We start from the raw sequence: 20,874 nt of genomic DNA, 5'->3' as shown, positions 1-20,874 counted from the left end.
ATAAAAGGTTTTCACAAAAACTGGTCGGGGTCCTTGGCTAAGAGGAGACTCTGCCTTGGGCCTGCCAGTGTAATAAACTGCACTCCACTATCTGCATTGTCCTTCTGAGTGAGTTTGTTTCCCAGAACGCATGGCTACAACAATAGGAGCTGTGCAATCTAAGATGTAAAAACAGTGCTAAAGAGAAAACAGACAGGCAAGACAAAATTAATATACTGGGATAGAGAGGCTTCATAGTTACAGAAACGTGGATAAATTCGAGAAGGAGACAGAGCAAGCCTAGCTTTAGCATTATATTTGAGTGGCTGCAGAGTTAACATCTGAGTAAGACGGTTTTCTTTTTATTTATCATTAGGTTATCTGCATTTTCACCAGTATTCGTGACATAGTTTGTATTAAAGGCTGTATGACGTCCTTTTGGTACAAAACAATAGGAATTTTTTTTTTTTAGTGAATTACCTTATGAGTGACAATTTTCGTTTTTAGTTCATTTTTTTAATTGGAGAATTGCTTTTCAATGTTTTCTTCAGACCTTGCATACAGCAAGCTAATCAGTCATAACTATCCTTGCAACACCTCTTTTTTGAGCCCCTCCTCTCGCTCTATCTCACCCCCTCTAGGTTGTCATAGAGCATATGGCTGGTCTCCCTGTGTGAAAGCAACTTCTCACCAGCTTGGAAGGAAGGAGTGGAAACACAGACATAGAGAACAGACGCGAGAACACAGCGAGGGAAGGAGCGCTGAGATGAATGGAAGACAACTGGATTTTCACTACTGGTGCGATGAACTCTTAAGAGTAACTGATGTTTAATTTCCCCTGGATTGGCAGACAGTGAGGCCATCCTAAGATGCGATGGTCTTAGGATACATTCTGAGGGGACACATGTTGGTGGGAACCCCAAAGAAAAACCTGAAAATGCTGGAAGTGCAGAGGAAGAGATGGAAGGGTGATGATGGGAAGAAGAGGGGTGCTAGCTGGGATCACATCCCTGCTTTTAATCATCAGATTCAGGGACTTTCCTGGTGGTCCAGTGGTTGCGATCCTGCACTTCTGGTGCACTGGGTATTGGTTCTATTCCTGGTTGGACAACTAAGAACCTGCATGCTGCTGGGTGAAGACAAAAGAGACAAAGAGACAAAAAACCAAATTATTATCTGGATCGAGGACCAAAGACAGGAAACCATTTCAGGGTCTTTTGAGACATGAAAGCCTTCAATCATCCAGGTGTCACAGCCAAAAACCAGAACTGGATACTATACGAAGGAATGTGTGACTGAAAGAGAAAAATGACACGGAACCAAAAGAAAAGAAGAAAGAGAAAACAAAAGATAGTACCGTTGTTCCAGGTCAAGATGGAAAGTTTCGACTGAAGACATGAGCTGAAGACGTTCTTGAGACAGGCTTCAATCTAAGCTTAGGACTCTCAGCTCTGATTTGCCCCAGGAGAAGCCAGTACTGGGTGAGCCCTGCAGGGATTGCCCCTCAGCTGACTTGGGAATCCTGAGACTGAATGTTTCTTCATTTCTACACTCAGAACAAAACTAAATTTTAATATACTTATTTGATAAATCACTATCAGTGAAGATGAACTTTGATTAAAACTACAAAACAATGGATTCTTTCATATCAGTTAAGTTCAGTTCAGTCTCTAAGTCGTGTCCGACTCTTTGTGACCCCATGAATCGCAGCACGCCAGGCCTCCCTGTCCATCAGAAACTCCCGGAGTCTGCTCAAACTCATGCCCATTGAGTTGGTGATGCCATCCAGCCGTCTCATCCTCTGTCATCCCCTTCTCCTCCTGCCCCCAATCACTCCCAGCATCCGGGACTTTTCCAATGAGTCAAGTCTTTGCATGAGGTGGCCAAAGTATTGGAGTTTCAACTTGAGCATCAGTCCTTCCAATGAACACCCGGGACTGATCTCCTTTAGGATGGTCTGGTTGGATCTCCTTGCAGTCCAAGGGACACTCAAGAGTCTTCTCCAACACCACAGTTCAAAAGCATCAATTTTACAGTGCTCAGCTTTCTTCACAGTCCAACTCTCACATCCATACATGACCACCGGAAAAACCATAGCCTTGACCAGACGGACCTTTGTTGGCAAAGTAATGTCTCTGCTTCTTTCATATAGAGTTAGGAAAATAACTAGACGTATAGAGTTAGGAAATTTACTTTTCCCATTTAAATTCTAAAAATTGCAAGCACTACTATCCTGCTTTTTCACTCACCCAGAGAAACAACTAGGTCAGTGAGTAAGTACTACATGACAGATTAGGTGGGTACAGAGTGTCTGGAAAAGGGGTAATGGAAATGAATTGCTGACATGCCAACCAGGGGCTTGAACCCTTCCTGCAGAGTTGGTAACAGATGGTTTCCACTGAGCCCAGAACCTGAAGGTACTGGGCATTCATATCAGGTTAAGGGCATCTGAACGGATCTTCCTCTTAGAAATTTGGAGGAAAGAGCTCACTGTGGGACAGGTGAGAAATGCTTTGTGCAGACATGCTCATCAGCTTTGAGAAACAGGAGGCTTTTCAAGGGTCACTTACAAAACAGATTTTCCTTGGCTAACCCACACAGTCAATATTTACTTTTGCATAATAAATTTTGAACACTCTCCCCTGGGCTTAGTGAACAATATGGGGGCTTGGGGGCAGGCTGGTGGTATGTACCTTGGACAGCTCACCCCATTTTGGATCTCTGGATATAAAGAAAAGTATATATTCCTGACCTTGAAATTATCACATGTGTACTGTGATTTCTCACTTATTCATAATCTTCTTTTGAAACAAATCTTACTATGAAAATGACAAAATGCCAAATCCACGTCAGCTTCTCTTAAAACTAATCTCATTATTGAAATGACAGAGTGCCAGATCGCTTATTTCTGCCAACCAGGAAACTGAGGATGACATCTGTGTAACTTTGGTTGTAGAGGAACAACCATTGGTCCGTGATGCATCACGCCAACAGATGCACGCTAGAAAAGAGGCACCGGTTTTGCATCCTCTCCAACCACTGGGACACCCTCAGCTTCTGCAGAAGAAGAGACGGTGAGATGAAGGTTCTGCTGCTCAGTGCTGTCCTTGGTCTGCTTTATGCAGGCCTAGGTGAAGCTCAGCTACTTCTCGTACCGGTACCAGGGGTGGTGCACGCTGGGAGGAGGTCTTGGGGTATATGTGTGTGCGTGTCCCTTTTGAGGCTCGGTCATGTGGATCCCTAAGTCTGGCCGTCTCCCCGCAACTCAAAGTTGCTCCATTCACTCGCTCTCTACCTGTTCTGCATGGCCTCCATGTCATCTCTGCCATCTATTCATTGGCTCTCATGCATGTTCACTGCTCTTGTAAAACAGAAGGAAGATCACACGGCTATTGGATGAGGGCTCTTGCATTTGACAAGACAGCTCAAGCTATCTCAGGAATGTCTCAGTTCCTTCTTTTACGCGAGTTGAGTTTCCAAATGATTTTATACCTAGGGCTATGTCCATAAGGATGGGTAACTTCTGCCCAAGTGAAAGGACAAGGGAACCTCCTGAGCGATGATGTCGGGCAGAATTTGCAGAGATGGATGAGGCTTCCTCACAGGAATTTGATTTTAGTTTTCAGGGACATGGAAAACCCATTATATCTCAGCCAGTAACAAAGACATTGTCACTGAGGGCGGACCATTCCACATTTACTTACGTCATGTTCAGTTTCATCCAAATGACACAGTTGACGTCGACTTTTATCTCAAGTAAGTAAAAATCACCCCGAAGGAAACAAACAAACAAGAAACCTATAAGCTCTTGAGTCTAGCGGAGGGTGTGGCTTCTCCATCTGCTGGGAATTCCGAATGATGGTGAGAGAGTAATGCCGTGAGTTGTGGATGAGCAGGGTCTCAGAGCTGGGGTGGGGGCTGTTCACTTGTGAGCCTCCAGGGGAAGTCCTGGTGCTTTTGCTTAGAAGAGGGTGGGAGTTCCAGAAGCTCCACTGGCATCAACTCATTAAATGAAAGAGGGACTCGGCAGCGGGAAGAGGCTCATGTCCTGCAACAAACCATGGGCTTGAACCCTTCCTGCAGAGTCTGTAACAGATGCTTCCCATCAAGCCCGGAACTTGATGGTACTGGCAGAGCCCACAGTGAGCTCTGCTCTGTGGGGCTTCCTCACGGGAATATTTCATCACCACCGAATTCACTAAAGTCTTCACAGCCCCAGATGAGCTTCCCAGGTGATAGTAGGGGTAAAGAACATGGATTTCCCCCAGCCAGAATTCTGGAGTGGGTTGCTATTCCCTTCTCCAAGGGGATCTTCCTGACCCCGGGAGAGGACCCTGGTCTCTTGCATTGCAGGCAGATTCTTTACCACTGAGCCAAGAGAGTATACATACAGTGATATTATAACCACACATACAGAAACAGACTCACACAAACACACAGATATATATCACACACACATATATATACACGTGTGTGTTGTCACTAATATTTTAAGAACACCTATTATCATCCTCTGCTGTCTTGACAATTTTGGTCCCCTGTATTTGACTTGTCACACAGCCACCATTTCTGAAATCAGCTTTACTGAAGTGTATTTATGTATAATCTGCACCTTTGTTGAGGTCTTAATTCCATATGCTTTGATATATCCACAACTGTCCCATGAGCTCCACAGTTGAGATATAGAATTCTGGGCTTCCATGGTGGCTCAGGGGTAAAGAATCCACTTGCCAGTGCAGGAGACACAAGTTGCATCTCTGGTCCAGGAAGACCCCACATGCTGCAGAGAAACAAGACATGTGTGAGACAACTACTGAGCCTGTGCTCTAGGGCCCGTGTTCCAGACCCCATGCTCCACAAAAGAAGCTACCCAGAGTGAGAAGCCTGAGACTCCAGAGTAGCCCTCACTCATCACAACTAGAGAAAAGCCAAATAGCAACAAAGACTCAGCACAGTCAAAGATAAAGATTAGGATGATATATATATATATATAATTTCTCCATCACAGCTCCTTTTCATCAGTCATTTTTCAATGTCTACCCCTTGGGCAACAGGTAACAACTGACCAGCTTATTCTCATCTTTTCTGGATCTTCAGATGACAAAGTTATGCACTCTGCATCATTTTCTCTGGTTTCTCTCACTCAGCACAATGGTTTTAAAATTTAACTTTGTGTCAGCATATACAGGGAGCTGTGTATTTCAGCCACATGAAAGGGCTTGGATTGCATAGATATAATTTTGGAAATTTGCAGCTTTTGGAAAATTCTTTGGTTCCCACCTTTTGATTCTCTTCAGTAAGTTCAGTGTATTTCCCTAAAGACTGATAACAGTAAAATCAATTCACTATGGACATTCCTTTGCAAAGAGTCCATTCAAAAATTAACCCAATTCTTGCTGAGTTATTTCCATTTTAATATTTGTTTCCTGCGCATTCTATGTGCCAAATATATCTTTTTTTTCACATACATGCACAGAGGACAATATAGGAAGTCACCTGAACCCTTCTGTTACATAGGTAACAATATATACTTAACATATATTATATATGTATAATTTCCTTGTATCATACAAGCATATCATGTGTACTTGTGTTTTTACTTGTGTGTCTGTATGTGTAAATGTGTATACAGCACAAAGATGTCTTTAAAGTTTAATCTTTTTACGGGATTGTGATGTACAAAGAGTGTGGGTTTTGAGAAAATTAAAAATTTTCTTCTAACTCTTGGTGATATTTGGGTCTCATATGCTCTAATGAATCACTCCCAACATCTGTCATGATGGCTATTCCTCTCAGTTTTCATAAACTATATAAAGGAACGGCTCATTCTTATTAGGTTTTCCTAAAATTCTAGACGTCTCCATGTGTATTGGCTTTAAACAAGACCTATAGTGTGTTTGAAGTTTATCTTCAGAACAACTAGTCAGATCTAATGTGTAGACAAACCATCTTTGTCACCCGAGAGTTGCTTGATTTAAGACAACATATTTTTTCTCTTTGTTCACATTGTTCACAGGTACTGAGGTGATACAAGCACAATCTGGGGTGTGATACAAAAAGAAATTCTAATTATATACCAAATCTTCCTATTTTAATAAAACAACTTGAATATATTTTGTCTTTAAGGTCAGATGGAGAGTGCATAAAAAAACGTGTCACAGGAGTAAAGCGAGAAACTGGGGTTTATGATGTTGAATGTAAGTATCTGATGTTGAATGTAAGAATGTTTCACTAGGAGGAGTGCGTTTGGGTGGAAATCTTGGTCTTGACTTCCTTCAATTACCCCCATACACCTGCATTCTACTCTTCCTAACAGTTAGAAGTGAAGGACTGGACCGTCTCCACACAGCTGAGTTTTACTCAATAAGACTAGAGCCAGGCACCCTAGAGTGTGAAGTCAAATAGGCCTTAGGAAATATTACTAGGAAAAAGTTAGTGGGGCTGATGACATTCAACCTGAGCTATTGAAAATCCTAAAAGACACAGCTGTTAAAATGCTGTACAGAATATGCCAGAAAATTTGCAAAGCTGAGCAGTGGCCACAGGACTGCAAAAGGCAGTTTCTGTTCCCATCCCAGAGAAGGGCAATGTCAAACAATGGTACCACACAGTCACGCTAATTTCACATGCTAGTCAGTTTGTGCTCCAAATCCTTCAAGCTGGGCTTTAGCAGCACATGAACCTAGAATTTCCAGATGTGCAAGCTGGGTTTTGAAGAGGCTGAGGAACCAGAGATGAAATTGCCAACATCTGCTGGATCATGGAGAAAGTAAGGGAGTTCCAGAAAAACACTAACTTCTGCTTCACTGATTATGCTAAAGACTTTGACTAAAGGCTTGCCACAAACTGTGGACAATTCTTAAAGACATGGGAATACCGGAACACCTTACCTGTTTCCTAAGAAACCTGTATGTGAATCAAGAAGCAACAGTTAGAACTGCACAGGAAAACATGCATTGGTTCCAAATTGGGAAAGCAATAACTTGGGTCTGTATATTATCACCCTGCTTACATAACTTATGTGCAGAGTGCATCGTGTGAAATGCCAGGCTAGATGAATCACAAGCTAGAATCAAGACTGCCAGGAGAAATATCAAGAGCCTCTGATATGCAAATGATACCACTCTATTGGCAGAAAGTGAAGAGGAACTGAAGAGCCTCTGAATGAGGGTGAGAGAAGAGAATGAAAAAGCATGTTTGTCAATTTTGTTTATTTTTTCATAAAACCAGCTTTTAGATTTGTCAATTTTTACTATGGTCTCTTTAGTTTCTTTTGCATTTATTTCTGCCCTAATTTTAAAAATTTCTTTCCTTCTACTAACCCTGGGGATCTTCATTTCTTCCTTCTCTAGTTGCTTTAGGTGTAGAGTTAGGTTATTTATTTGACTTTTTTCTTGTTTCTTGAGGTAAGCCTGTAATGCTATGAACCTTCCCCTTAGCACTGCTTTTACAGTGTCCCATAGGTGTGAGGTAGTTATGTTTTCATTTTCATTCATTTCTATCCGTATTTTGATTTCTTTTTTGATTTCTTCTATGATTTCTTGGTTATTCAGGAGTGTGTTATTGAACCTCCTTATGTTTGAATTTTCAGCAATTTTTCTCCTGTAATTGAGATCTAATCTTACTGCACTGTGGTCAGAAAAGATGAATGGAATGATTTCAACATTCTTGAATTTACCAAGACTAGATTTATGGCCCAGGATGTGATCTATTCTGGAGAAAGTTCCGTGTGCACTTGAGAAAAAGGTGAAGTTGATTGTTTTGGGGTGAAATGTCCTATAGATATCAATTAGGTCTAGCTAATCCATTGTGTCATTTAAGGTTTGTGTTTCCTTGTTAATTTTCTGTTTAGTTGATCTATCCATAGTTGTGAGTGGGGTATTAACGTCTACCACTATTATTGTGTTACTATTAATTTCCTCTTTCATAATTGTTAGCTTTTCCCTTACATATTGTGGTACTCCTATGTTGGGTGCATATATATTTATAATTGTTATACCTTCTTCTTGAATTGATCCTTTGATCATTATGTAGTGTCCTTCTTTGTATCTTTTCACAGCCTTTATTTGAAAATCTATTTTATCTGATATGAGTATTAGGACTCCTGCTTTCTTTTGTTCTCCGTTTGTGTGAAATATTTTTTTCCAGCCCTTCACTTTTAGTCTGTATGTGTCTCTTGTTTTGAGGTGGGTCTCTTGTAGACAGCATATATAGGGGTCTTGTTTTTGTATCCATTCAGCCAGTCTTTGTCTTTTGGTTGGGGCATTCAACCCATTTACAATTAAGGTAATTATTGATAGGTCTGGTCCCGTTGCCATTTACTTTGTTGTTTTGGGTTCACGTTTATATAAGCTTTCTGTGTTTCCTGTCTAGAGAAGATCCTTTAGCATTTGTTGAAGAGCTGGTTTGGTGGTGCTGAATTCTCTCAGCTTTTGCTTGTCTGTAAAGCTTTGGAATTCTCCTTCATATCTGAATGAGATCCTTGCTGGGTACAGTAATCTAGGTTGTAGGTTATTCTCTTTCATTACTCTAAGTATGTCCTGCCATGCCCTTCTGGCCTGGAGGGTTTCTATTGATAGATCAGCTGTTATCCTTATGGGAATCCCTTTGTGTGTTATCTGTTGCTTCTCCCTTAGTGATTTTAATATTTGTTTTCTGTGTTTTATCATTGTTACTTTGATTAACATTAACCCAATATTTGATTAATATAAACCCAAGGGTGTTTCACCTTGGGTTTATTCTATTTTGGACACTCTGGGTTTCTTGGACTTGGGTGGCTATTTCCTTCCCCATTTTAGGGAAGTTTTCAGCTATTATCTCCTCGAGTATTTTCGCATGGCCTTTCTTTTTGTCTTCTTCTTCTGGGACTCCTATGATTCGAATGTTGGGGCCTTTCACATTGTCCCAGAGGTCCCTGAGGTTGTCCTCATTTCTTTTGATTCTTTTCTCTTTTTCCCTCTCTGCTTCATTTATTTCCACCATTTTATCTTCTACCTCACTTATCCTATCTTCTGCCTCCGTTATTCTACTCTTGGTTCCCTCCAGAGTGTTTTTGATCTCATTTATTGCATTATTCATTTTGAATTGACTCTTTTTAATTTCTCCTTGGTCTTTATTAAACATTTCTTGCATCTTCTCAATCTTTGTCTCCAGGCTATTTATCTGTAACTCCATTTTGTTTTCAAGATATTGGATCATTTTTATTATCATTATTCTAGATTCCTTTTCAGGTAGATTCCCTATCTCCTCCTCTTTTGTTTGACTTGGTGGACATTTTTCATGTTCCTTTACCTGTTTGGTATTTCTCTGCCTTTTCATCTTGTTTAGATTGCTGTGTCTGCAGTGGGCTTTCTGTATTCTGGAGGTCTGTGGTTCCTTTTTATTGTGGAGGTTTCACCCAGTGTGTGGGTTTGGACAATTGGCTTGTCAAGGTTTCCGGGTTAGGGAGGCTTGTGTCAGTGTTCTGGTGCATGGAACTGGATTTCTTCTCTCTGGAGTGTAATGGAGTGCCCAGTAATGAGTTTTGAGATGGGTCTATGTGTTAGGTGTGACTTTGGGCAGCCTGTATGTTGACGTTCAGGGCTTTGTTCCTGCGTTGCTGAAGAATTTGCATGGTATATCTTGTTCTGAACCTTACTGGCTCTTGGGTGGTGGTTGGTTTCAGTGTAGCTATGGAGGCTTTTGGATGGCCTCTTATTACTTAATGTTCCATGTAGTCAGGAGTTTTCTGGTGTTCTCAGGTTTTGAGTTTAAGCCTCCTGCCTCTGCATTTCAGTCTTATTCTTCCAGTAGTCTCAAGACGTCTCCAACTATACAGCACTGATAAAGAAACTTCTAGGTTAATGGCAAAAAGATTCTCCCCCGTGAGGGACACCCAGATGGGTTCCCAGAGCTACATGAAAAAGAGGAGAGGGGGAGGAGATAGAGATGAGCAGGAGGAGAAAAAGGGGGACTCAAGAGGAGAGAGACAGATCTACGCAGTTGTCTGTTCCCAAAGTTTTCTCCGTAGCCCAGACACTCACAAAGATTCACAGAATTGGATTGGGAAGAGAAGGGGAATGGAGGAAACAGTGGTGTTCTGAGGTAGAAAATGGAGAGTCAAAAGTGGGAGAGAGTAATCAACACATTCCTGAGTAAAAATTGGGAGCTGAAGATTGGATTCTTAAATGTCCAAAGTTTATATCACATACTGAAAAACAAAGATTAAAAATCTAGAGTAGAGGTTAGTCTCTTAAAAATACAATATTGAAAACAAGAACAAAAACAGAAAAGATTTTAGAAATATATATGAAGTTCGGTTTCAAAATAGGGCTTCTCTCTTTTTTTTTTTTTTGCAAGGTTATAGTGAAATGAAAATGAAAATTAAGGAGTAGTAGAGGAGTAATTGAGGACTTTAAAAGAAAATTAGAGAAAAAGATAAAGAAAGAAAAAAGAAACAAGAAAAAAATTTTTTTCCTAATTGAAAAATCATAAAAAATATATGAAAATGAAAGTTAAGGAGCAATGGGGGAGTAATAGGGAATTTTAAAAGAAAATAAGAGAAAAAAGAAAAGAAAAAAATTTTTTTAATTAAAAACAAGGTAAAAATATATCTAGGAATTTCTCTGGAGCTACTGCAGTCGGTGTGGTTCGGTTCAATTTCAGAGAGCTCCTCGTTTCAGCTTACGCCTCTTGATATCTATAGGCCCCTTCTGGTGTAGTCGGTGTTATCTACAGGGATTTTAATCTGTTGCACCGGTCCCTTCTGAAGCGGTTCCCTTTGTTTATTTGGCTTCTGTTTGCTGGTCTCTTCAGAACCTAATTTCCGCCCTGACACAGGCGGGCGGAGGTGGTCTCTTGTTCAGGTTCGCTAGTTCCGTCGCACTGCGGGGAGGGAGGGGCGCTGCTTTCCCCATCTGCACTGCTCAGGCTCCCGGCTGCTCTATATGAGGTTGCCCTGGGTTGTATGTGGTTCCAGTTTTTGGGTATTCCACAAAAGCGTGGACTCTGTTGGGCCTGCGTTTTGTGCCTTCCCCAGCCTGAGCAGCTCAGGCAGCCAGGAGCTTGATGGGCGCACTCTCCCCCAGTGCAGTGTGCCTTCTCCCCTAAGTGGCCCCAGCCTCAGTTTCCACCCGCACCAGTCGGGTGCGTGTGCCTTGAGTTTAGCCGCGACCCTCCCAGCGGATGTGGACCATCCAGAATCTCAGAAAGTCTTTGGTTAGAAACTGGAGGCCTGTTTGCATTGTGGTAGGGGATGCTGTCTTTGGGGCAGAGTTTGCCCCTTTCCCCTCCTCCCTGCCTCCTGCCGCTGGTGGGGCTGGGCCAGTCCGCAGCCGCCTAGCTCCTCTGGACTTGCTCAGACCTTTGTTCTGCGAACGGCCAGCAGTGTGTTCGGGCCGGTTAATTTTCTCTCTCTCTTTTGTTATCCCACAGTTTAAGTTGGAATCTCACAAAACCTCCCTCAGTTTGCCCTCAGGGCACTCAGACCCGGTCCTTACCCTAAGCAATGCTGCCCGCTCCTCTCCGTTCCGCCCCCACTTGCTGGTGGTGGATGCGGGCATCTGGGGTACTTTTCTGCTGGGAGTTGCTTTTAGGCACAAAATCTGTGGGTTTTATTTATTCTTCCCCTCCCAGTCAGGTTGACCTCTGAGATTCAAAAACTTCCCCCAGACCCGCCAGTGCGAGGGTTTCCTGGTGTTTGGAAACTTTCTCTACTAAGAGTCCCTTCCAGGGATGGGTCTCCATCCCTAGCTCTTTTGTCTCTCTCTTTTTTTTTTTCTTTTTTCTTTTATTTATTTTTTTTTTCCAGTGGGTTTTGTCATACATTGATATGAATCAGCCATGGTCTCTCTTTTTATGTATTATCTTTTGTCCTACCTCCGTTTGAAGACAATGGGCTGCTTTTCTGGGCTCCTGATGTCCTCAGCTAGCGGTCAGAAGTTGTTTTGTGAAGTTTGCTCTGCATTCAATTGTTCTTTCAATGAATTTGTAGGGGAGAAAGTGGTCTCCCCATCTATTCCTCCTCATCTTGGCTCCTCCCCCCAAAAAAGCACGTTTGAAACACAGCCTTCAAAAAAGGAAGACCATGGCATCTGGTTCCATTACTTCATGGCAAATAGAAAGGGGAAAGTGTGGAAGCAGTGACAGATTTTATTTTCATGGGCTCCAAAATCACTGCAGATGGTGACTGCAGCCATGAATTTAAGAGATGCTTCCTCCATGGAAGTAAAGGTAGGACAAATTTAGACAGTGCATTTCAAGGCAGAGATGTTGCTTTGCTGACAACAAACCATAGCGTCAAACCTATGATTTTTCCGGTAGTCATGTATGGATGTGAAAGCAAAAAGATCATATGATGATCAGACCATAAAGAAGGCTGAGCACCAAGGAACTGATACTTTTGAACTGTGGTGCTCAAGAAGACTCTTGAAGTCCCTTGAACTGCAAGAAGATCAAACAGGTTAATCTTAAAGGAAACCAACTCTGAGTATTCATTGAAAGGACTGATGGTGAAGCTGAAACTCCAATAATTTGGCCACCTGATGTGGAGGGCTGACTCATTTGAAATGACCCTGATGCTGGGAAAGATTGAAGGCAGGAGGAGAAGGGGGTGACAGCGGATGAGATGGTTGAATGGCATCACTGACTCGATGGACATGATTTGGGTAAACTCCAGGAATTTGTGATGGACAGGGAGGCCTGGTGTGCTGCAGTCCTTGAGGTTGCAAAAAGTAGCAAATGACTGAGTGACTGAACTGAGACTGAGATGGTTCTCACAGAAAATTTACAAGAGCCTTGTAAACTGATGTCTCAAGGTTCTGTCTTGAGTTTGTGCATTGGGGTCGATCACTTTTTAAAAACAGTCTTAAGACATCTAAATCTGACCAAGGTTTGGTGGATGTACTCGAATCCAAGGGAACTATCCTGAATTCAATCATTAAGGCAGTTTGTGTTCAAACCAATGGGGGTGCTGGCTAAGATTTATATCCTTAAGTCCTCCATGAGGTTTTCTAAGCACCATTCCTAATTTTAAGTGGCTGAAGAGGTACACGTTTGATGAAAATTTGAGTATATCCATATGTGATCACAAGCCTTGCCTAAACAAAGTATTGGCACAGTTGCAAATGCAATGACTGCAAAGAAGTGAAACTTATGCCTGAAATATTTCCCCATACATTGGGGATAATTTCTAATAGTTGATAATTTTTAAATTATGCTCTCATATTCTTCAGTTCAGTTCATTTGCTCAGCCGTGCATGACTCTTTGCAACCCCATGGACTGCAGCACGCCAGGCTTCCCTGTCCACCACCAATTCCCAGAGCTTGCTCAAACTTGTGTCCATCGAGTCAGTGATGCCATCCAACCATCTCACCCTCTGTCATCCCCTTCTCTTCCTGCCTTCAATCTTTCCATTCATCATTATTCCCATATTATTTTTTCCTTTGACTGAGTCATGAATGCTTCCACTGTTATTGTTTCCTTTGTTGTCGTAATACCTTTCAGCTGGAGTTTTACAGAGCAAATAACAAGGGAGAGAAACAGAAGAGTTTGCCGTCTCGCACAGGTCTCTTTCAGGAGCTAACCCCCAGGAGTGTTTGGTGGGGTGTGGTGTCTCTCATCAAGCACAGCACAGACAGTGACCTTGTCGGTGACCTGAAACCCAGAAGACAGATTGACTCTGTGTACCATGGCCTTCACAGACAATTCAGTGATGCTGCCATGCCCACCTTGGTGAAGTCATGGTCAAAAACAGGCGGTCACTGATAATCTGAAGACATGCATTGTCAGGCTTAATTTATTCCAATGTGATCCAAGGTTCATGGACTCATGGTTGGTTTGGGCGTGTTGTACATATTTCCAGGGTTATGAGATGGAGAAGCTGTTTCAGCTGCTATTTTTCTTCTTCTCAAGCAGACTGATGATTTTCAGTATTTTAGACACTGAAGAAAGGTGTTTTCCTGTCTCAGGAACACAGTTGGGCAGTTGTACATCCCATCTCGCTGAGTGATTGCAGGAAGGTGTGACGGAGGCCAGGAGAGGCAGAATGGAAGTAGACAGTTTAGAGGTGACATGCAGTAGGTCAGAGCTGCTTCTTGTCCCAACACGGGGGGCAGAGTGGTCGGGCAGGCAGAGAGGAGGGGCAGGGCTGCAGGTGGGGATGGAGCTCACTGCCTGCATGTCCCAGAAGGTGAACTGTCTTCAGAACAGACACGGCAGTGGGCTCTGTCATACCCCAGACTGAGCGGGCAGAGGAGACAGAGTAATTAATGTAAAGTATTCTGAAGGTTGCCAGGAAGAGGCTTAGGCACTCAGGAACACAAGCTTATGAATGGTAGGCTGATTTTGGTCCAGAGAAATCAATGCCATGGCTGGGATAACAGGAATACAAAGGATGTTGGAACTTCTGCTTGATAATACCCTCATGCTGTTGAAAACGCTGTTGGGGACTTCCCCGGTGATCCTGTTTTTAAGAGTCGGCCGGCCAACGCAGGACTCATGGATTGGATCCCTGGCCCGGGACAATTCTGCATGCCATGGGGCACAAAGCCCATGTGCCACAGCTACTGAGCAGATGCTCTAGAGCCAGCGAGCAGCAACGACACAGCCCACACCTCCTAGAGTCTCTGCTCGACCAGAGAGAAGCCACTGCAACGAGAAGCCAGTGTACCCCAACTGGAGAGTAGTCCCCGGGTCCAGCCATGTAGAGAAAGCCTGCAGACAGTGACGAACATTCAGAGTAGCAAAAAAATACCTGAAATCAGATAAATTTAAAAAATATGCATCTATTGGTTTCACTAGGACACAGGTTCTAGAAAGCATCTTAGTAAGACAGCAAGGAGTGACTGGTTAACTGTCGGAAACGTGAGAATGAGGAAGGCCCTGCCTGCTCTTCTTGCCGTTGTATCCACGGTATCATTCAGGGCACCTGTGGAGCGAGGCATCCATCAATACCACACATGCCATTCGTAATGCCCCCAGTCTGTCACAATACATCTAACTGACAACAAATGAATGCGGGGTTGTACATATGTATCTCTTCTCTCTCTCACAGATGCAGGTCAAAACGAAGTCAGAATTCTTCACTTGTCATATAACGCTATAATAGGATATGCTCACAATGTCGCTGAAGATGGAAAAGAGACAGACTTGGTTGGGATAATCGGTATGTATGGCATTCTAAATTTCCCATTGCTACTGTCACACCACATGTCCATGTCAGAACTTTCATTCAGAAAATCACGAGGTGTTGGCAATATTCACTATTCACTGTGCAAGGTCTTCGTATTCATGTTCACCAACTTAAGTATCCTGGAAGGTAACCTACTAAGAATCAGGGGCCAAAAGTAATTTTCAAACATTTGAAAATAATCTCTACTCATTGATATTTAAAATCATTATTTTTATAGAGTATTTTAAAAAAATACATCATCTAAGCTCAAGCCATGGCTATAATGAGGCTGGCCTGAATGACATCACTTTATATCAGTTTTCTCATGCATTATAACCCCTGGAACAGAAACTTGTAAAATAACTCTTCGTCCTGTTCAATTATCACAATGCACTCTTCTTGTGAACAGTGACATGACCCCAAATGATCACAAGAAGCACTGCAGTGCGTGTACCATTGAGATAATAGATGTCAGTTTCAGGAAAGGGACAGTGTAGAATTGTTGGCTAAAGAGTAAACTGTCTCCCAAGTGGTGTGTGATGGGGTTAATGTGTCTCCACAATGGGAAAACCCTGCTTCCTGTTAAATCTGTCCAGTTCAAGACAGGAATCCAGGTACAGGTCCTGGGAAGTTAAAAAAGAAGCAAGTCAGTTGCCTACAGAGATGGCTTGAGTCTCAAGTTCTTGCAGCTCCTGCAAGTCTTTGGGGGTCCTGCTGCTGATGCTGGCAGGATTTAGTTACAGAGTTAGAGGGAAACTAAATCTTAGGACAGTAGATATCTGCAACATGGGACCTGGAAACTGTTTGAGTCTCTCTTAAATTATACAGGTGGAGATCAGATTGGCACATTCAATTCCTTGTTCTGTATATTCAGAAATTTCTGTGTGTTCTCCTTTTTGCATGGTGATTTTCAGGCAAACGTGACAAGATTTCAGACAGAGACTATCAGAAGTTCAAAAAGGAGACGACTGATAGAGGGATTCCAGAAGAAAATATTGTGAATTTCACTGATAATGGTAATGAAATTACACTTTTTTTCTGACTATATCTTTCACCTGGTATGTAAATATCAGGAAACGAATCAATTTATTTAAAATTTCTTTTTCCATAAGTAATCTCATGTAGAATGGTGGTTGATGGTGGTTTAGTCTCTGAGTCATATGTGACTCTTGTCAGTCCATGGACTGTAGCCCGACAGACTCCTCTGTCCATCGGATTTTCCAGCATAGAGTCCTGGAGTGGGTTGCCATTTCCTTCTCCAGGCAAACATTCAGACCCAGGGATGGATCCTGGGTCTCCTGTACTGCAGGCAGATTCTTTGTTGACTGAGCTATCAGGGAAGCTCCTCTTATAAAATACATTGCTTAAAAAAGAAAAGAAATCTTAAAAATACTGGAGAATGGTCATAATCAGAGGCTCTTTGATTTCTCCCATTTTGTTTTTCCACAGATGACTGTCCAGAGGAGTGAATAAAATTGAGTTCGACAGTTTTGTAAGTATACATAGTTTGTTATTAATGGTGCCCCACCAGATAAATCTAAAAAGATACATTGTTATTTTAGGCCTAATGCCCAACAATGTTTGAGTCTCTCTTTGAACAAGTGGCTTCAGTTGTGTCAGACTCGGCACAACCCCCATGGGCTGTAGCCCACCAGGTTCCTCTGTCCATGGGATTCTCCAGGTAAGAATACTAGAGTTGGTTGCCATTTCCTTCCCCAGGGGTTCTTCTCAATCTGGGGATTGAACAAGCCTTTCTACATTGCCTGTGTTAGCAGGCGGGTTTTTTTTTGTTTTTTTTTTCCACCACTAGCACCTATTTCATAGATGCCAAACATTGCACGTAACAATTCTTTGTCCCAATAACTTGCATTCTAGCACTAGAGAGTCTTGTCTATTACGTTCAGTAATTTCTCTTATCTTGAGAAGTATGACATTACAGATTGTTTGCGTGATTATTGCTGAGCAGCTTTGGTGAGGGAGCCTTATCCTGCACGAAACTTGCAGACCATAGTCATCAGAGAGAAGCAGGAATCCCCACACATTGGTGGAAACAACTTAGTGTATCCATCAGTCCTGACCTGATAGTTGTCCACACACACCTGTCCTCCAGAAACACCAGGATTAAAGAGTGTGCACAGCTTCTCAAGACCAGTGTTTCATCTCACATGATTCTGACAGAATTTAAATGCTTTCCAACCACACTTTCTGAAATATGCATTTCTATCATATTCCCCCTTAGAAGGTAATTTCTGTTACTGGGATCTTTAAGGTTTTAAAAGTAGGACAGCCTCATAAAACAACACTGATCTCGGCTAAAGTGTGGCTTTAATTTCCTGCTGAGAAAAAAAAAAATGAAAGAAAAAAGGCATAGAAAAACACCAGCTTGCAGATGAATATGATAAGAAATAATGATGCAAATATTCAGTGGACTATTACTCAACCATAACAAAAGAATGAAATCATGCCATTTGCAGCAACGTGGTTGGGCCTATGGATTGTCAGACTAAGTGAAGCAAGTCAGAAAGAAAAAGACAATTGCAATATGTATCACTTATATATGGAATCAAAAATAAGAGATGGGGGAGGTTATTTACAGAACAGAAACAGACTCACAGATGTGGAGAACAGATGCTGTTGCTAAGGGGAAAGGATTTGGGAAAGATAGATTGGGAGTTTGGGTCAGCTGAGGCAAACTGTTATAAACAGCATGGATAGAGAACAAAGTCCAACTGCATAGCACAGGGAACTAAATGCAATTTTCTGTAAAAACCTAATGGAAAAGAATCTGAGAAACAATTGATATTAATATATGTATGTATACATGAATCAGGCTCTAGTACCCCTGAAATTAATACATCATTAATCACCTGTATCCCAAAATTAAATTAAAAAAAATTAATTCTTGAAGACCCAATAGATAAAATCTGTGGAATTAAGAGAAGAATGAAACTCAACCACATTGACAGTAAACCACGTTTAGATTAACATCACCATGAGCATGCCTTCTTAAATCATTAGACGTCAAATCAATCCCAAATGGAAAATCTCCCACCAAATGTACATTCTGGGGAAACTTCCACAGGGAGCCTGCCATCTCAGAGATGTGGAGTATCGACGTTCACCAGGATTCTGTCCACTGGATCCCCTTCCAGCTCCTGTACCCTGGACAGCCTGCTGCCTGAGGTTCAACCCTGTCAGCCATCACACAGTCACCTCTACTAAACTTTTGACCCTGTTTTATTCATCTGCAGAGTCACTGAGACCAGTCACTTCCTCTTCTGCATGGAACCAAGATCAATGACACAAAGATGACTTTCCTGCTTCCTGATTAACAAGATTCTTCTCGCTTCACTTACACACTTTCTTTCCTGTCTCATTTCTCCTGATAACTGGTCATGTGCTGTCTGGTGGTATTTGGTTTCTGAAGGCTTAAATAAATTGATTTAATATATGCCCTGCAAATGTGTGGCTGTGCAAAATTCACTTGATTTCAAACACACAATTTTAAATATCCAGGAAATGTGAGAGCCGCTCAGTCATGTCCAACTCTTTATGACCCCACGGACTATGTAGTCCATGGAATTCTCCAGGTCAGAATACTGGAATTAGTAGCCTTTCCCTTCTCCAGGGAATGTTCCCAACCCAGGGACTGATCCCAGGTCTTCATCATTTCAGGTGGATTCTTTACCAGCTACTAGGGAAGCCCCAGGAAATGGTGCCTTTAATAGGACAGGTGTTCATCAGAAGCAATTCTGATGAGGATTCGATAGAGATGCCCTCAGGTGTCCAGGAGAGAGGGAGAAAAAAGGCCAAACAACCATGAGACAGGAGACAGGGGACAGGATCTCCCCTGTCCTTTTAGATGAAATTAAGACTACACGCCTCTTGGATGCAATTCAACTACCCAAAGAAGTGGCAGTAATACCCTGCTGGGGCCATCAAATGGATAATTCTGACATAACAGAGGGAAAAAGAAGAGCCCACCGACAAACAAGAGAGACAGCCACCCTGTCTGTTAATATTCATGCCCCCTTTCTGTGGGGCTTCCCACCTGACTCAGTTGGTAAAGAAGCTGCCCATAATTCAGGACACTACCTGCACCATAGGAGACCTGGGTTGGATCCCTGGGATGGGAAGATCCCCTGAGAAGGAAATGGTAACCCAGTCCAGGATTCTTGCCTGGAGAATCCCATGAACAGAGGAGCCTGGCAGGCTACAGTCATTGGGGTTTTGAGTTGGACACGACCGAGTGACTAAACCACCACCTCCTGTGGGACAGGATTCACACTGATATAAAACCCCATTATTCCCCTGAGGATCTTTGACATTCCCTGTCTGTCGGAGATATTTTATTCCTCTCTGGATTGCTTCAAACAGATGAGAAACTTATGTTACCCTCCAATGGCTCATGCAAAGTTCTTAAAACATGACATCAAACATCCAATTTGGGAATTGAAAACACTTCCCAAGTTGCTTCATGTCTCTTAAAAGAAAAGGGATTAAGAAAAACTAGAAGTCAAATTGTCAAGGGATGTAAAAAATGTTTCTTAGTTTCAGAAGACTAAGATCATGACATCTTGTCCCATCACTTCATGGCAAATAGATGGGGAACCAGTGGAAACAGTGCCTGACTTTAGTTCTTTGGGCTCCAAAATCACTGCAGATGATGACTGCAGCCATGAAATTAAAAAACGCTTACTCCTTAGAAGGAAAGTTAAGACCAATCTAGACAGCATATTAAAAAGCAGAGACATTACTTTGTCAAAAAAGGTCCGTCTAGACAAGACTACGGTTTTTCCAGTAGTCATGTATGGATGGGAGAGTTGGACTGTAAATAAAGCTGAGCACTGGAGAATTGATGCTTTTGAACTGTTGTGTTGGAGAAGACACTTGAGAGCCCGTTGGACTACAAAGAGATCCAACCAGTCCATTCTAAAGGAGATCAATCCTGAGTGTTCATTGGAAGGACTGATGTTGAAGCTGAAACTCCAATCCTTTGGCCACCTGATTCGAAGAGCTGACTCATTTGAAAAGACCCTGATGCTGGGAAAGATTCAGGGCAGTAGGAGAAGGGGATGACAGACGATGAGATGGTTGGATGGCATCACCGACTCAATGGACATGAATTTGAGTAATCTCTGGCAGTTGGTGATGGACAGGGAGGCCTGGCATGCTGTGGTCCATGGGGTCGCAAAGAGTCAGACACTACTGAACAACTTTACTGAACTGAACTGTAAAATACGTCAAAAGAATAATCCTCATGACAGCCAATCAGCTCCTCCAGGTTTACAACATACGGGAAAGTGTCCTGGAGAAGACTGGCAGATAGATTTCAGCCATATGCCTCAAGGCAAGAGACACCAATACCTACTGGTTTGTGTTGATAACTTTACTGGCTGGATAGAGGCTTTCCCTTGTAGAACAGAACAGGCAAATGAAGTAATTGAAATTTTAATACATGAGGTCACTCCTTGCTTTGGTCTACTTAGAAAAATTCCAAGTGACAATGGCCCAGCCTTTCAGACTGCAATAATGCAATGAGTATTTCAGGCCCTAGGAGTTGAGTTTCACTTACATCATCCTTAGAATCTCAATCTTCAGGCAAGGTGGAAAAAGCCCATGATATAATCAACAGACATTTATGAAAACTATCACAAGAAACTCACCTTCCATGTATTTCACTACTCCCTTTAGCTGTAGTAAGAAATACTTCACAGTTAATAGGACTCAGCCCTTTTGAGATGTT

At 42.3% G+C, this 20,874-nt stretch overlaps 1 protein-coding gene across 1 annotated transcript in view; it reads left to right on the top strand.

Annotated features, from left to right (window-relative positions):
- LOC122690064 (odorant-binding protein-like) overlaps positions 1-18,590 on the top strand; it is a 28,224-nt gene extending 9,634 nt beyond the window's left edge. The window contains exons 2-8 of the mRNA XM_043897015.1: positions 2,936-3,136; positions 3,599-3,735; positions 6,106-6,176; positions 15,012-15,122; positions 16,043-16,144; positions 16,578-16,620; positions 18,380-18,590. Of these exons, the coding sequence (XP_043752950.1) occupies positions 2,957-3,136; positions 3,599-3,735; positions 6,106-6,176; positions 15,012-15,122; positions 16,043-16,144; positions 16,578-16,597 (621 nt within the window). The 5' untranslated portion in view covers positions 2,936-2,956 and the 3' untranslated portion in view covers positions 16,598-16,620; positions 18,380-18,590. The remainder of the gene's footprint in view (positions 1-2,935; positions 3,137-3,598; positions 3,736-6,105; positions 6,177-15,011; positions 15,123-16,042; positions 16,145-16,577; positions 16,621-18,379) is intronic.
- The last annotated feature ends 2,284 nt before the right edge of the window (positions 18,591-20,874 follow it).

This window comes from Cervus elaphus, chromosome X (assembly GCF_910594005.1).
Source record: "Cervus elaphus chromosome X, mCerEla1.1, whole genome shotgun sequence".
Lineage (NCBI taxonomy): Eukaryota > Metazoa > Chordata > Mammalia > Artiodactyla > Cervidae > Cervus > Cervus elaphus.
Note: the sequence above shows the minus strand (reverse complement) of the source record. Positions and strands in the feature narration are given on the sequence as shown.